Source organism: Stegodyphus dumicola, chromosome 11 (assembly GCF_044657685.1).
Source record: "Stegodyphus dumicola isolate Sdum_Otavi_A_Nest chromosome 11, ASM4465768v1".
Taxonomy (NCBI): domain Eukaryota; kingdom Metazoa; phylum Arthropoda; class Arachnida; order Araneae; family Eresidae; genus Stegodyphus; species Stegodyphus dumicola.
This window is the reverse complement of record NC_140778.1, coordinates 26,521,554-26,539,465: the sequence shown is the minus strand read 5'-3', so window position 1 is coordinate 26,539,465 and position 17,912 is coordinate 26,521,554. Positions and strand designations below refer to the sequence as shown.

General features: G+C 34.2%; 1 protein-coding gene across 1 annotated transcript; it reads right to left on the bottom strand.

The window, feature by feature from the left end:
- Positions 1-5,956: 5,956 nt before the first annotated feature.
- LOC146993855 (uncharacterized protein F54H12.2-like) lies at positions 5,957-7,249 on the bottom strand. The gene has a single exon (XM_085826256.1). The coding sequence runs from the start codon at positions 7,247-7,249 to the stop codon at positions 5,957-5,959; it is 1,293 nt and encodes a 430-aa protein (XP_085682382.1).
- Positions 7,250-17,912: the final 10,663 nt, after the last annotated feature.

Here is a 17,912-nt window from a genome sequence, read left to right as displayed (position 1 = left end):
GGAACACCAAGTAAATTTTGCAGTTGCCCAGTACACAGATGGACAGGAATTCATTTTCACAGGCAACAACGCCCTCGAAAAATTTTATACATTTTTGTTTAAGAAAGAACATAAATCATTCACAGCGATAGCCCATAATTTGAAAGGTTTCGATGGACAGTTTATATTAGGATATTTGCTGAAAAATGGTCATCAACCAAAAATTGTACCAAACGGGTCCAAATTAATGAAAATCTGCCTGCCATCATTAGATATACGTTTAATAGATAGTTTCAACTTTTTACCTCTACCCTTAAGCAAATTTCCGAAAACATTTGGTTTTGAGGAACTCACCAAAGGTTACTTTCCACATCTATTCAATATTCCTGAAAACGAATTTTATAGAGGTCCATTACCTGATGCCAAGTATTATAGCCCGGATACAATGACTGTTGAAGGCCGGCGGGAATTTCTGTCGTGGTACAAAAGCAGGAAAGAATACTTTTTCGACTTTCGGGAAGAAATTTGCAAGTATTGCAAGTAAGTAAACTTTACAGTGTATAATATTTTTATTTTATTTTTATTTATTTACTTATTTTTAGACTTCTTTATCTATTTCTACATTTTTAGAATATTCTTTTTTTTTATAGATCTGATGTAGACATTTTGAGACGGTGTTGTCTCAGTTTTAGAGAGGAATTTATTTCTGCAACAAAGATCGATCCCTTTCAGTACACTACAATAGCTTCAGCTTGTATGGCTACTTACAGATCACAATATATACCTCCACAGACAATTGGACTGGTGCCCGTTCATGGTTATGTAAATCGTACAAATCACAGCATATCAGGAATTCAGTGGATAGATTTTATTGCTTTAAAGGAAAAAATTCAGATCAGACATGCTCGAAATGGTTTTGGCGAGCAAAAGATTGCAAACATTTCTGTGGACGGCTTCTGTGAAACCAATAATACTGTCTATCAGTTTTACGGTAAATATCTTTAAAATGCTTTTCATTTTTTCAGTTATTTTCTAATTTTTAAGATACCTCGATTTAGACTGTAAAAAAACTGATTTTATTTTAAGGATGTTATTGGCATGGATGTAAAAGCTGTTATCCTCAGCAAGATGCCAGAAATGCTGTAAAGGGGTGTTTCATGTGGGAACTTTCTGTCAGCACAAAGAGAACATCGAAAATCATTCAACGCATGGGATATAACTTGGTAACCATTTGGGAGCATGAATTTAATACCATGAAGAAAAATGATGAGGAGCTGAGGAATTTTTTGAAAGATCATAGTTTAGTAGAGAGGTTAAATCCAAGAGACTCATTTTTCGGAGGGAGAACGAATGCTGTAAAGCTAATGCACAAAGGAAAAATTAAGTACATAGACTTCACAAGTTTATATCCGTGGGTTAACAAGTGTTGCAGGTATCTGTTTTTTTTTTCCTTTAATTGTTAGAGCGATTCATGTAATTAAAACATTCATTTATTATAAAAGATGTGATTATGAATGCATGTATATTTATATATGTACATAGTGTATTTATTAATCCTCAGGTATCCAATTAAACATCCTGATATCATAACGGAAAATTTTCAAGATGTATCAGAATATTTTGGTATAGTAAAATGCACAGTACAGCCTCCCAAAAAATTATATTTTCCTGTTTTACCTTATCGGTATGTATTGATCATTATCCTGCCTTTAATCAGAATTTCAAAACTGTGTCCTTGTACGTGTGTTATAACAAATTTACGTTTTTTTAAATTTAATTTACCTCTTTTATAGTGCCCGAAATAAACCGATGTTTCCGCTTTGTAAGTCTTGTGCAGAATCTTTGCAGCAAGAAAAGTGCATGCATACAGATGAAGAAAGAATGCTGACAGGAACATGGGTTTCCCTTGAAGTTCAGAAAGCCGTGGAAAAGGGATATAAAATTATTAAAATACATGAGGTGTGTATATGGAGGTTTTGTTTTGCTGACTTGTTGAGAGAATGATTTTTGACTGGGTTGTTTACAAATATTTTTTTTTTTTTTTTATTATTATTATTTTTTTTTTTTTACTAACAGGTTTATCATTTTAAAGAGAGTATGACTGGATTATTTGCTCCGTATATTGACAGTTTTATGAAATTAAAACAAGAGTCAAGTGGTTGGCCAAAAGACTGTATAACTTCTGATGCTAAAAAGAGATATATTTCTCAATACTTGGAACATGAAGGTATTTTGCTGGATGAAAATTCTATAAGCTATAATCCAGGGCGACGACAAGTAGCAAAACTTTGTTTAAACAGGTAAAGCAAAAAAAAGTACAAAGAATTTTTGTTGTTGTTCCTGTTGCTACATAAACTAGATGTTTATAAAATGTTTTTTAAAATTTTAACAATTTATTTTAAGCTTCTGGGGAAGATGGGGTATGATGGAAAATAAAACTCAAATACGTTACGTGACAGATCTGGCAGATTTTAACAAACTCTTAACGGATAGTACTATAGAGGTAAATTTTTTATTGAATTATATTATACTTTTAGTTTTTGAAAATGCATGATATTAAAAGGATAAAATATACTATTCAATCTATGTTTTAGGTTAAGGATGTATATTTACCGACGGAAAAAGTGGCAGCAGTTCAGTATGCTTACAAATCTGAATTTGCTCCTCAGACGGATAAAACAAATATATTTATAGCTACATTGACTACAGCCCATGCACGTTTGAAGCTTTACTCAGAATTAGAAAAATTAGACAAAAATGTCTTGTACTTCGATACAGACAGGTATAATATTAGAGTTAAAATCCCTATTTCCTGTATTATTATTATTATTATTGTTATGCAAATATTTGTTTATATAGGATAAAAAAACGCTTATACTTTTTTTTATATTCCTTTCAGTATTATTTATGAATCCAATGGCAAGAATGACCCACCTTTAGGTCCTTATTTGGGAAATTTTACTGATGAATTAGACGGCAAATATATAACGTCTTTCATTTCTGGTTAGTATAAGTTCACTCTGGTTAAAGCTAAATTATCAATGTATACATTCGAGAAAATTGTAATGCATGCAACATTATTTTATTCACGGCTCTTACGGTTTTTCAGGTGGTGCAAAAAATTATGCATATACATCTTCAGATGGTTTAACAGCTTGTAAAATTAGAGGATTTACTTTAAACTACAAAGCTTCAAGCAAATTGAATTACGAAGCGATGAAGGCTTTAATTTTGAACAAAGACTTCGATACATCCATCAAAGTTGAAACGACAAATAAAATATGCCGAAATGCTAAGACAAGGAAGGTCTATAACAAGAAAGAAGAAAAAAAATATCGTTTAGTATACGATAAAAGGGTGATATTACCAGATTTTACGACGCTACCGTTCGTCTACTGATGATTCTATCCAGTGAAGCATTCAAAAGTTAAATTTTATCGATGATGATATTTTACATTTACTTTGGGTAATGCAGTATTCTGAGATAAAATATAAATATATATAAAGTATTTTACAGGTAAGGAAAATTCGACAACTTATAGTTAAATGAACATTTTTATTTAATACTTTATCCATGGCTGTTTTCTTGCGTACATGCTTTGTTTGATTCTAGAAACAATTAAGGATTTCTTTTCTCTTAACAATTTTTCGTTATGCCCAAATGCATCAGGCATTTCCTTCAAAACAGATCGAAATAAATTTCGCCCTATAGGCCCTTTTTTCCTATTCCGCAATAAATCGTTAATTAAATGAACAATATTGGATCTAGGAATTGTTTCCCCTTTATACAGAATTTCACCTTTAGAAGTCCACGACAAAATATTTTGTTTATTTTTTAAAAAGGAGTAAATGTCCTTGGCTATATGCTTCTTTTTCACTGGAACAACAGCTAGGATATTCTTTTCGATGACGTCTTCTTCTTTTTCTTTCTCTGCTTCGGTTTCAGGCTTAACAGAATTATCTGCTTCAATCATGTTTTCTGACTCCGGCATTGCCTTCACAGAAACATCTTTCTCCGGGTGAGGAACATGAACAAATTTTTGAAGTGCTTGTGAATATAACATTGCTTTATCACTTTCGTTCAAATTCTTATTTCTTAATATAGAGTACATTTGTTTATCTATTTCTGATAAATACTCTTCTGTCATGTTTTCTAACCGATCTTCCGGTATAAGGCGATATTTTTTACTGTACTCCATTAATAATAGAACTGATCACAGATATAGCTGCAGGTAAGAGAAAACTCAGAAAACCATCACCTCGTTGAACGAGCAATTCTCGTTTTTTGTACAAAGGTATTTTACGGTTCGCTAATTTACGTATACTTCTCTTAAAAGGAGTGAGTTTATTTTTCAGAGTTTTAGATACTGGTATATTACCCCGAATTAAATTGAGTGCACACTCACACAAAGATTTGATGATACTATTTGGAACTTTTTGAAGTAGAAATCTTTTTGATTTACTCTTTGCTAATGTTTTCAGTTGCTTTATTAAATGCTGCTCGCATTCTGACATTTTTAGTATTCAATGAAGCTACGAAATGAATTCTGTAGTATTTATAGGATTCCAAATCCAATATTTTATCCTTTATTTCTTTTCATATAAACGTGGAATAATAAGCGGATTTTTCATTTTATAATAAAGTAAGAAAAAAGATAATGCATTCTAAAATTTGAGTTTTGTATCAGATTTCCGCTAAGCGTTTTCTTATCGCGGTAAATACACGTAATGTTTGTCTTCCGGAAATATTCCTGTTCGTAAACGTAAACTCTCTTCTGTGTCAGGTTTCAAATCAATCAACAGATAGCTGTAAGGTTTAAAAGTTGCATCCTGAAACACTTCTTGAAAAAATTTATTTCTTGTTGGGTAAAGTTGTCTACCCAAGTGCATGATCTGAGACTTATCTCGCGGATTTTTAAATAAGACCATATAATGGCAATTAAGAGAAATTTCTCTCATTTCTTTACCTTTGTGAAATAAGTTTTGAACGATGAAAATGATGCTTAAATTTTTATGGTGGCTTCCTTTGGTAAATAGTTTTGTTAATTTTGATTCATTGCCCAGTTCGGACATTAAATCATCGATCACGATTAAAGCATTTGTAATGTTATTCAAATGAGAAGGAAATCCTTCGTGAAACTGTACGTCGCGCATTTGGGTATACAATGGCTGATATGCTCCGTAGCACCACACTGTTTTAGTAGGAACAGGATCTATGCTTTTATGTTCAATCATTTTTTTAACAAATATTGTTTTTCCTGAAGATGTAGGACCTGCCACTATCATTGTAAAAGGATGTTTTAACTTAGGAAACTCCATCGTAAGTGAACTTTTCTGTATTTAAGTTAAATATTTATAGTTCTTCCGTACCCCCTCCCTCCCTCAAAAATTACATAGTTTAAAAAAATGACCTAGATTAAAAAAGAAGCATAAAAAATTATTATTATTTGTTAATAACAAAATGAGTGGAAAAAAATGCACACACAGTATTTCCAAATCAAAATCTAACCTTTATTTTTTAAATGTCATTCTAAGACCATATTTCTTTTTAACAAATTGGTATATTCTAAAATCATTGCTTTTACACAAAGAAAGATTATATAAAATATCATACATAGATTTGCCCTGGCATCTTTTTAATAAAAAATAAATGCAGTATTGTCCACATACATTAGATGTTAAACTTTGAAATCGAATTTTATTATAATGAGTTACACGAAAATGTGACACAAAATTCTCGATGTTTTTTCCATAAAACTCCGGAGACTCTCCGTAAGAATCGAAAAATTCCAAGGCTTTATCTTCTATAAACAGGGCAAGCCAATGCGTTCCATTTTCTGTAGAGGGTGATACATTTATTACCATAGCAGATCGTTTTCCAGGCATAGGTATCATGTCAGAAGGAAATACTCCTTGGAAGTACGGAGCAGTGTCCATGTCTTGAGACAATATGTGATGAAGCTGAAGGGCGTACATCTTAATTTGCAAAGTCGTAAATAACAGTTCTGGATTTATTAATCTCGATTATATTTTCAAACTCGCTGTACACTATAACAGATATTGTTTGTGATAGTGGTGCTCTAAATTTCATTTCTAGACGTAAATTGCTGTGTTTTATTAGATTCATGTGCTTTCCATCACATAAGTCAGGCGACAAATCAAAGGCATATAATGTATAACCTAAGGGATAATCGTCTCTGGATATAAAAATACCATGATCTTGACTCACTTTCTCTCTTCCGAGAAATAAGCTTTGGTAAGCTCGAATATAATTATTTTCATCAAAATTCGGCTCGAGAGGATTGTAAGGCACAGGCTGACCGTCCACATAGGCTCCGATAAAACTTAAGTGATAATGATTAAACTCGAAAGGTGATTTCTTATAAGTTCCGTGAAAAGCATCATTATCTACGCATCCAACAATCACCCGTTTTGGCATCTGCCCGACGAAGACGTTATCTTGTACGATAGACATGCTGCCTTGCGGTACAGAATATACTTTGCACAACACTCTGTTAATGGGGTATTTTGCTGTCGCTTTTTCTAAAGCTTTGGCATGTCCGAGAGTAATACCTGGACTGACGCGAACTTTTCGAACGAAAAGGGAAACATGATCCAATACCACTTTGTGTCCTTCGTTACCATGTAAACAAAATTCGGGTTTACTCCGTATAAGTTTTAGTTTCAAATCCACAAGGTTGAACATTAGTCTATCTTGATGAAACAAATCGCAGTGAATGCCCCCTATCATATCTATTGTATTACTTAATTTAAAAAATTCGGAACGCCTAATCCAACCTTCGTTATCTGTAAATATTTTACTAAATGTATCTTTGTAGAACATTTCGCATGTAAGTTGCGAAGTTTTACTGTCAAACCCATGATTTAATAGAGTTTCTATATAAGCTCTATATGGATACGTATTGCTCGAAGAAGAGATTAATCGATCGTTTAGAGTGACGTCCACTTGAGAAAACAGCGAATGAAGGAAAAGATTGACGGGACCAATCTTTGAATCTGCTACTGTAGGTTTTCCATCCGTTTTTATCATTTTAGCTTTTACATAAAGAAGTGTTTGGGACGACAAGTCCATATACTCCTCTCCACTACCGGAAACAAGGAATTCAACAGGTCCTCCATCAAATACATTCGAAAGTGGATGAAACTGAATCCATTGCCCATTTTGAATGACAGTCTGAGTTCCAGGTATGTGAAAAAGTTCTAATTCTGATTTAGTACATTCGGGAGAATCTTTTAACATAAAAGCCATTTCCGTTTTTATTTTTTTTTTTTTAAATATGTTGTTTAGGTTAGTCAAAAATATCTCGTCGACGTAGCTTTTTGGCTTTCGAAGAACTAATACGTTGTCGAGTTTTACGCTTTCTTTTATACTTCCCTCTACCTAACATCGATTCTGCTTTCTTAACAGCTTTTCCAGCCAATAATTTTCCAGCTTCTCTTGATCTTTGTTGCGCGGCCATCTTTAAATTTTTTCCCTCCATGACATCAGAAGCTATACGTGTCCCTGTCAGCAAGGCTTCTTTTCCTACGGTTTTTGCCCCTTTCCAGAGAACAGGTAATGCCATTCGAAATATTTTCTTAAAAAATCCACCGATACCATAGCCTCTTTGATAAGCTATCTGTCCGCGATAAAATGGAAGGCCAGATCCTAACTGGCCGACATAATGATCTTCAAACTTTTTTGTACAACACACATAAGGAACACGGCTCATACTGTATGTAACGTGTCAAATTTTCAAATGATGTGTTTCATGAAATGTATTATCCCTTTTATAGGATATGCCGCAATCGAAAATGCAGAATAATGATCACTTTTCCTCTTTCGAATGGAACAAATTCCCCAGAGTTTAATCTTATTTCCATTTCAACCGTTTGAAAATGATTTCGAATAACAGGAACATAGTGTGGTCTGTCATAATGAGTACTGATGACTTCTCCATCTTTTCCATTTATTTTTACAATACGCAATAAGGGAGCTTGAATGTTTCCCACTATTTGTGGTTCTACGATATCTGTATAGATATAAAAAAATGGGAAGGAAGCACGTGGATCAGCGACGAAGGAACTTTCAGCTATATCTTCTATTACTTGCGGTTCAAATCCTAACAGATTGCAAAGACCTTTCTCAAAAATTAGTTTTGCTCCTTTCTCGGTTTTAATATTCACACGCTTTGTCACAGGACTGTATTTAAATGTAATTTTGTTTCTTAAAGGTGGAATATTCATTTCGTTCAAAATATCTTGTACACTTTCATAATATCCAGGTGGTAACCTTCTTCCCTGGAGTTCTCCATCTTTTAAAGCAAACCCGAACAGATTATTTTCTTTATTTATATTATACCATTCGTGCGGATAAATTATTTCGGTTAATCCAACTTCCCATAGACCGTTTAATGTAATTGGTATAGGTAGCTGTGTCACAAAATGCGAAAGTGTATTTTCTGAGAAATGTTCTTGACTACTATCAGAGGGCAGCGTCACGTAGAACGACATCTCTAACTGATGAAATTCAGAACAGAATGTTCTCTTTTTATAACATTTTTACATCGGATACCCAAGCATTAAATTTATCCGGGTATCCCTGAAATTTGACAAAATACTGCATTTTTCCAGCCACTTTTTTTTGTTTTAATATTTTTTCTACCGGATAAAATCCCGAATCAGATACTTTTTGTAGTTCATTTTCATAAAAACTACCTTCAATCACTTCTCCAGCTAAATCTCTTAATTTATAAACTACAGGTTTTCGGGGGATCATTCGATGAATTGTCAATATTTCTCGAGTCCAATTATTTTCGTAACCCTTCTCAAAAGGTCTTTTCAGCTTACTAATACGCACCGTATCGCCTGTTTTAAACTGGGGCTTCGTAACAGATTTTATCATATTACCATATAAATTCTTCCATACCACAGACTGATTATTTATATTCACTGATGAAGGTTCCATTTGAATACTGTGATACCAAGTGTGATTGTAACTATAGATTAATTTATTCAACACATCTATATAGCAATGTGTGTTAAACTCTGTAAAATATTTCCACATTTTTGTCTTTAGAGTCCTATTAAATCTTTCAATAATGCTCGCTTTTGTTTCGTTATTTGTTGTAAAATAATGAATGTCCTTTTCTTTAAATAAATTTTGCACTAATTTATTTTTAAATTCCGAGCCTTTATCTGTTTGTAATGAATCTGGTTTACGCTCTTTAAAAATGTTTTCAAATGCCCTTTTCACACTAGAGCCCTTCTTGTCTTTCAAAGGTATAGCCCAAGCATATTTCGAAAAAATATCTATGCATGTTAACAAATATTTATACCCTCTATTAAATCTGGCTAAATTTTGTAAATCTACTAAATCAGATTGAAATTGTTCGTCGATCCCCCCTACAATGACTCGGTTGCGTTGGAACTTGTGTCGCAGAGGCTTGTGAAGCGTATAAGAATCCCTCTTCTCTAACCATCTTTTGATCTCTTTGCTCTTTACTCCAGAAACACGACGTAAAGCATTGATACCACCGAAGCTTGCCGGTTGCGCTGGATTCCGATAAGTCAGATCCAGAATTTCTGACATTACAACATGAATTTTTATCAACGGAAAATGTGATGTTCATCCTCATACAACCGCTATCCAAATAAATGATAAATCAAATTTAAATTTATTTATACTTTTTATAAGCCCCTTACCTAATCCTCATAACAACCTGTTCAAACATTAGTTTTATAGTTTCATCTAAGTTAGAAAATTATTATTATTATCATTTCATTTCTTAAAATATAAAAAAATAAGAGACTAAATATTTCAATTGTAAACTCTTTTATATGCACAAAAATTTATTTACAAACATTCACAAAATAACTTGATAGGCGATTATTCACACGCATATATATATATATATATATATATATACATATACATTTACAATAAATTTAAAAAATGAACCAACTAACCTGAAACATATAAATCTTTAGCATTATTTAACAACATTTCATAATCAATATTTTTTAGAAATGACACTGTAATATAATTTGCAATATTCGAATTTTTACTCACAAATTCAGCAGCAATGTTCACAATATTTATTTTACACACAGCAAGATCTCCATATTTCCAAAGTTTATCCGAATTGGTCATTGTGACACACTCATGGCCAAGCTGATTGCCGTATTCCATAATGCACCCACTACACTCGAAAATGTCCGCTATGTTTGAACTTATAGTCTCTTTTAAGAGTTCGATAAGAGATGTCGAAAGACACATTTCTGCATCAACAGGAGCAATTTGGTTGTCCTGATGCGATGGCATTTGCTTGAAAACTTCGTTCAAAACGTAGAACTGGAAAGTAGGCCCAAACATTAATGTAACCACCTCCGTTGTTATTTGTTTTCTTATTCGTATGAGTTGCTCCCATTCACATTTTGTAAGAACACATACACTTGGCAAAAATTCACGAGTCAAATCTTTGCGCACAAAATATCTCTGAAACGAAACACACGGGGAATTTTCAACTGTCACTGTTGAAAGGAACAAAGAGTCTTGTATAACTGCACACTGACCTTCTCGCAAAGAGGGACTTAGTATATCCTTATATTCCACTTTGTCCGAAAAGGCTTGCCACAGGTAAGGAGAGAGAGTGATTCCGCTTTTCGTTGGTATAAACTCGTTGTTTTCGAAGCGCACATATTTTCTTAAGTGTACACGTATTACACGAGCGAAATCTGTTATCACAACAAAATTTTCACCACCAAGATAAAAATGATGAGCAGGTAAAGAATCCAACTTAAACGTCGTTATACTTGCATCGTTAGTCATATTACTTTGACTCGAAAATCTAACTCTCTTGTTCGAAGTTGTAGGTTTCTCTGTTGCAACAGCACGCTTCATTTTCAAAAAATCGCAAGACAATATTTCTTACAAACTACTTTCTTCGCAACAAACAAGAGGCAACTGAATTCTTTCCCAAGGCTCTGTTGCTTTCGATGTGACGTCAAAACAAAATGGCTGGCATAGAACCAATAGGAAAAGCTTGTTATCTTATAACACACCTCCTTCGTGACGTATTCCATTATACGTCAGACAACATGAACAAACACGAGATACTTTCATCGTTGCCGCAAGAAAAAATAAAATTTTGATAAAAACATCGTTGCCACAAAATTAAAAAAAATTATCTCTGACAATATTTCTCACATATTTTAGAAACAAACACTTCTAATTTCACTACTCCACTCGATTTCAAGATGGCGGATTCAAAAATGAACACGTGGAACAATCGTCGCTGCCACAAAATCAAAACGAAACTTTCCCCCCAAATCCTCGTTGCCATCCAAAATACCTAAATCCTAAAAATCTCCATGCACTTCTACTTCCACTTTCAAAACAAACACTTCTACTTTCACTTCGAAACAACTCAACTCCACTCAACAAAATGGCGGCACTTCCGGCCACGTGACCTCTGACGTCACTTCCGCCGCCGCAGTGGGGCCAATACTACTCCCGTCGCAAAGGGGTGTTAGGTTTGCCAGAATGTGTAAGGAAAGTCAAGGTACCCAGATTTGGCGCGAAATCGCCCATTTAGCGATATGCCATAGACGGAACGAGAACATTCTGGAACTAAATTTTAGCCGTTTTTTTAGGGAATATTTCGAAAGGTAGGTTAAAACTCTATATACCCTGCCTATACAAGAAGATAGTAGTGTCTTGAAGGTCAGAGATTAGCTAGAAAGCAACGACAGAGTCGAAAGTTGTATTTTAGGTCTTTGCCGTGAAGCTTTCTTCACTGTTATAACCTCAAGGGTGCGTTGCTCATTGTTTCCGTGTGTTCGTAGTAGTTTTGTGAACGTGTCTTTGGAACTGTCTTGTGTAAAAGCGCTTACTGGCCAATAAACTGTGTTTCAATTCTTCATCAATTACTCCAAATCCACAAACCCGTAATGCAAAGATTCGAAAGGAAATCATTTAATTCTGCATGTATTTTTGAGCTCAGTCTCAAAATTGCTTCGAAGACTAAGAGCATTATCAATTCTGCTTCAAAAAAAAAACTAATGCTTGTATAGAGCAACCATATAATTGTTATCGAAGATCCTTAATTTTTTAAAAATTCCTATTTCTATTCTCGTCGAAATATTGGATGACATGAAAAAACTGAAATAACATAAATTTAAAGAGTTTTTAAAATTATTGTACATTTTATATCCGTGTGCTTACTTTTATGCTTCATTAGGATTAAACTATTTTTACGATTAGCAACTCTTCACCATAATCGCGAATGGGCAATTCCCCCCAGTTGGGGCAATGTTTTTCCACCCCAGGTAAGGCAATTTTTTCCCACCCCAGTTAGGGCAATTTTTTCCCACCCCAGTTGGGGCAATTTTTTCTCACCCCAGAAGGGGCAATTTTTTTCCCACCCCAGTTGGGACAATATCTTTCCAACCCCAGTTGGGGCAATTTTTTCCCCACCCCAGTTGGAGCAATTTTTTTGCAATCAGTTGGGGCAATTTTTAGGCATACCATCCTTCCGTTAGCCATACATCCTCTGAACACGTAAAAATATTATAATAACTAAACTCGCTTGGTCTCCTGGAATAGGTATTGAAGTCAATTAGTTTGCATCCCGAAATACCGGAATAGCAGTAAACTGGGGAAATAAACTGTAATTGTACCCTTCCTATCTGTGTCATATCTTCTACAATTTCATAGAACATAGTTTAAAGTAAACTCATTGCTCTACTCGGAACACTCACATGTGTGCCAAATCAATTAGAAGAAATAGTAGTTCTGATAAATGTTTTAATAGGAACTGGCAGCGGGAATCCAACACTGGTGTTAATATTAGTGGCGTAGCTTAAAAATTAAGGCTGTGTAGAAATGTGAATACCTATTTTTGTAAAAAAGCAACTAGAACTTACTTAATAGGTATGGCGTTCACTCATAGGGGGAGCGCAACTATGGCAACGCGAACTTGAGGCAGGTGATGTGAGAGCAATAGTATGGTGACGCGGTATGGTGAGTTTTCCAAATCTTATGTGTAGACGGTGGCTTTCTTCTTATTTTGATGGTCAAGAGCGCACAATTTCATCCAGATCGGAATAAAAGTGTACATTTGTACAAATTACACAACAAAGAAAAACGGGCACAGATTTTTATATGTACAGATGATTCTAATACATTCGGCTAGTGTTATTTCATAAGTTCAGATAATTTATATGAATTTCGGCTTTTTTCTAAATGGCTTTGTTTGTGAAAAATATAAGAATTAATTTGAAAGGAAAATTAAAATTTCTGCGCTTTGTTGAATGAGAAAAATCTGCTGCGTGGTCAGCGTAAATATTTAATTTGGCTAGTGGCAATGCATTTCTTTTAAATAACTTGTTTGCAAAATTTGGGTGACAAATATATTGCGATTTGCAACAGACTTCTTTTATACCCCCGAGCTAAATGATTACATTTGAAAAATAAATATTATCTTATGCTTTGCAGAATGCTTTACGGATGACCGGAAACACACGTCCTTATTTATGTTTTATTATTCATTTAGCTAAAATGACAGTGCAATTACTGCTAATTTCATTAACATACAAGTAATCCAACCCCATTATTGCTGTTTTCTATGCTTATATATTTTCTGTAAAAATGCGTTTCTTTTCGTTTCTAAAAGCGGGCTGTAAACGTAAATGTTTGGGGAACACAGCTTTAGGGCCCGATTCATGACATTTTTAAACACAGCGTTAAGTGATTTTTACGGAATCACGTGGTACTCTGACATCACAAGAAGTTAAATCTCAAGTATTGGTATTCTCATCAAAGCTAGCGTTAAATTTGACCGTTAAATTGATGAGACGGCTGTTAAAATAGAGCACATTGGTAAATCATAACTGAATATGGTGTGTAAATTAGTAAATTAATTTAAGAGCACAAGAAAAACAAATTTAGCAACGGCATTTAACTGCAAATAATATTTTAATTTCAGGTTACCATATAATTTCATTTAAATTTTGCAGTTCTGAAATGTTCTGAATGAAATCTAGAAAAGAATTTAAAAATGATTTTCTGTTTCCATTTCAGCTGTAGCGCAATCGATTGGACTGAAAACATCTTTCCTCTCTCTTATCGAAAAAGGCAGTTTCTTCCGTCCAAATCCAATGCTCAGTCAATAAGGACGTCACTTAGTCAGTCATTGGTCAGTCAATGTTCAATTTTTATTCAGTCACTGGTCAGGCAAAGAGATGTTCACTTTCTCAGTCGATTTTCAGTGAATGTCCAATTTTTATTCTGTCACTGGTCAGTTACTCAGATCGTCACTCAGTCACTAGGCTGTCAATGAGATCGTCACTTAGTCAGTCAATGTCCAATTTTTATTCAGTCACTGGTCAGGCAAGAAGATCTTCACTTTCTCAGTTCCTGTTCAGTGAATGTCCAAATTTTAGTCTGTCAGTGCTCACTCAATGAGATCGTCACTCAGTCACTGCTAAGTCAATGTCCAAATTTAGTCAGTCTCCGGTCTGTCAATGAGATAGTCAGTTAGTCAGTCACTGGTCAGACAATGTCCTACTTTTAGTCACTCAATGAGATTGTCATTTAGTAAGTCACTGGTCAGACAATGTCCAATTTTTAGTCAGTCAACGGGCAATCAAGGAGACCGTCACATAGTCAGTCAATGTCCAATTTTTAGGCAGGCCCTGGTCAGTCAATGTGATCGTCAGTTAGTGACTGGTCAGAAAATGTCTAATTTTTAGTCAGTCACTGGTCAGTCGAGATTGGTGTCATGGCGAACAAAGTTATCACGAATACAAACTGAAATTGTGTAAACTTATCTCAGATCTATATAATATGTTTTAAGTCCTTTGTTTATTTTTAATTTTTTAAAGCAGAAATATTTCAGTAATGTTTTCCTTATGTTTGAAATTTTGAAACGCTTGCTATGATTCGAAGAAGGATGTTGAGTGTACTCGTCATCAAAGCAGATAACAGGGACGGTATCAACGACGAGATCAACGAGCTGTTCTTCAGAATCTTCAGTTGGTTTCAGTTCTGTTCTGTCTACTTGATCCAGTTTGCCATTCATTTTTGGTTCATTATTTGTGTTAAGGAGATTACCAGAATCGATGTCTCTTTGTGCTCCAAGATCGTTATGCGATACAATGCATTCAGCATCCAATGATTCAATAGAGGTATTCAAACTTAATTCTTCCTGGTTCAAGATGGTTATACTGCTATTCGTGCCTATTTGATTACCTGAGTTATCAGGTTTTGGAAAATCCAAATCCTTTTCTGTTTCATGTTGGAGGTAATTAAATTGCTTTTCATCGCTGATATTGTGCACATCATAAGAATTATTATCGAAATCTTTGGCAAAATGGCCGATGTGGTCAGTATCACTATCAATATGCAACTTAAGAAGGTTATTATCAAAAGCTTTGTTATTAACTTCGAGGAGATCGGTGTCACTGTCTATGTCCACATCAAACGAATCATCATTAAATTCATTAATATCAGCATATGAATCAAGGAAATCTAAATTACGTACCTTGTTTCCGGCATTAAACTTGTGTTCATTACGGCTAATAGAGTTTTCATCATTATTTTCCCGAATTCTCTCTTCTCTTTGATAAAACAAAAGGAAGGCAGTCGCAAAACAAATAAGTATGCCCAATAGGCTGTCGATAAAGGGTGTTGGTATAAAAACGTAACACAATACTGTCAAAAAAAAGAACTCCATTTCTAAAAATGGTTCGAATGCGATTTCAGCATTAAAAATAACAAGCAAATAAGCTCCACACGTAAGATTTTAGCACCACTAGATTTGATATCTCTAACGATTATGGTTTATAAGCATTGTTAAAAATGTGTACATTAACTTTGTTTTAATTCAACAAAGCCTAAAACAATTATTGGTAAATTCATTGTTCCGAACGTTATTAAAAGGATTCTTTGAATATGTAACAATGAAAGGTATTCTGATATATAACTCTACTCACAATAGAGGGAAGATTCTATGAGTCTGTCTTTCGTTCGGTCTGCGTGTAAGCTGATAGACACAGGCCTACGAATTTGCTACATAGGTGCATCTAGACAAGAGCCAGTGCTCGAAACGAGGTTTCCAAAATTCGAATGACTTTTTAAATTTTATTTTTTTATTTTTGTTTTATTCAATTTTTTGATAAAATCGTATAAAATCGGTAATTCTTTCTCATTACATCAGCAATAATGGCACGCAACCATTATTGCTGTTGTATCCCTGTCGCCATTGTTGATGATATCAGCACTGTTGCCATTCGGAAAAATGAGGGCGAAAATTAGCGTTTTAATAACTTTTAATTAATATCTCTGATTTTTGCTATTTTTGGGGATAAAAGTGGAAGCGGAAAAGTGGAAAACGAACCAACGCTAAACTGCCGCTGCCATACATATTCAAATAAATGTTTCTTTTTTGGGGGTTTCTTGCAATACAATGCATAAACGTAATAATTACATGTACAAATATATATATACATATATAACAAGAGATTATTATTATTAAAACGAAAATACTTGAATACTCTGGGAAAATATTTTTTATACAAAAAGTACTTTCAAAACATGAATTTGTCTTGGATTTACTGGTGCAAAGCACAGAGAATCATGTTTACCTGCCACTCTGATGGAAAGGGTTTCATCTACCTTTGACTGGGTAAAAATGAAGCTAAATATATACACAATACAAAAACATATAAAACTATTTTTAATTCTTTAATAGTCACCTCTTTAAGATAAAATCAACTGGTTAGAGGAACATGAACTTACGTTATATAATTAGCGAGAACGATACACCAAAATGAGTTTTGGTGATCGATGTACTTAGTGTACATAGTGTTTTTTCTAATTTTAATTATTTTCTCTTTATTACATTTACTTAATTATTGCTGATAAATCGATATGGACTTTGCGAAACCTTGGAGCAGCACATTGATGTGTATCATGCGTTAAAAATTTCAACAACTGGTCTGTGCAACTATGCTCCGCTCACTTATGTTACATGCCTCAACAACTACGGCCACGATATTCCGTTAGCTTCAAGACACGGAGCAATGAGGACGCTACAGCCGTAGCACTAACGAGGATAAAGTTAAGCCAACGTGTTTATACTACAGATGTGCTAATTTGCTTTTACGATGTGAAAGTTACGCTTCAGATATTTTATATCGCTATTTTACACAAGTTATCCCACTGTTACATATTGCCACATTGGATGTGATTCCGAACTTCAAGTGAAAAGGTTTGTTCCAACATTGGGATTTATTTTTGACTTTTATATGATACCCACTAAAGACAGATATAGATAGGTAACGATTTCAGGGTATTGTACCTCTTAAATAAGCGAAGACCTATGAACTATGACCTATATGTTATTAGAGGGAATGTATTTAGCGCTAGGAAGGCTTATAAATAATAAGCTCAATCATATGCTTACATACGAAACCATCACAACAGACGACATTTTGACATCATAACAGGCGACGACATTTTGACATCATAACAGGCGACGACATTTTGACATCGTAACAGGCGACGACATTTCATACGATCATCATAACAGACATTCTGAACATGCAAAACGAGTGAATAGAACATAACACTTCAATTCCCTACATTCCTCAATAATAAGATATACTAAGTTGGAAAGATGCTCAGTAGAATTCAAGTCAGGGCTTTCAAGTAACCAATTTATGACAGAGAAGTCAGAGGAATGCTCTTCCATCCAACTAACCAGTAGCCAACCGTAACCTGTGAGAGGCGCAGTTATCTTTCTGAGATACTCCCTTTCCGTGTGAATGACAGGGACATAAATGGATGGAGATGACAGCTCATCAACTCCACGTACAGAATCATATTGAGGGAGGTAAGAACAAGTACTAAAGATCCCAAACGCAACCAG

Excerpts from the sequence above, each read along its gene's own strand:
- LOC146993855 (XM_085826256.1), bottom strand. The coding sequence starts at position 7,249 with ATGGCTTTTATGTTAAAAGATTCTCCCGAATGTACTAAATCAGAATTA.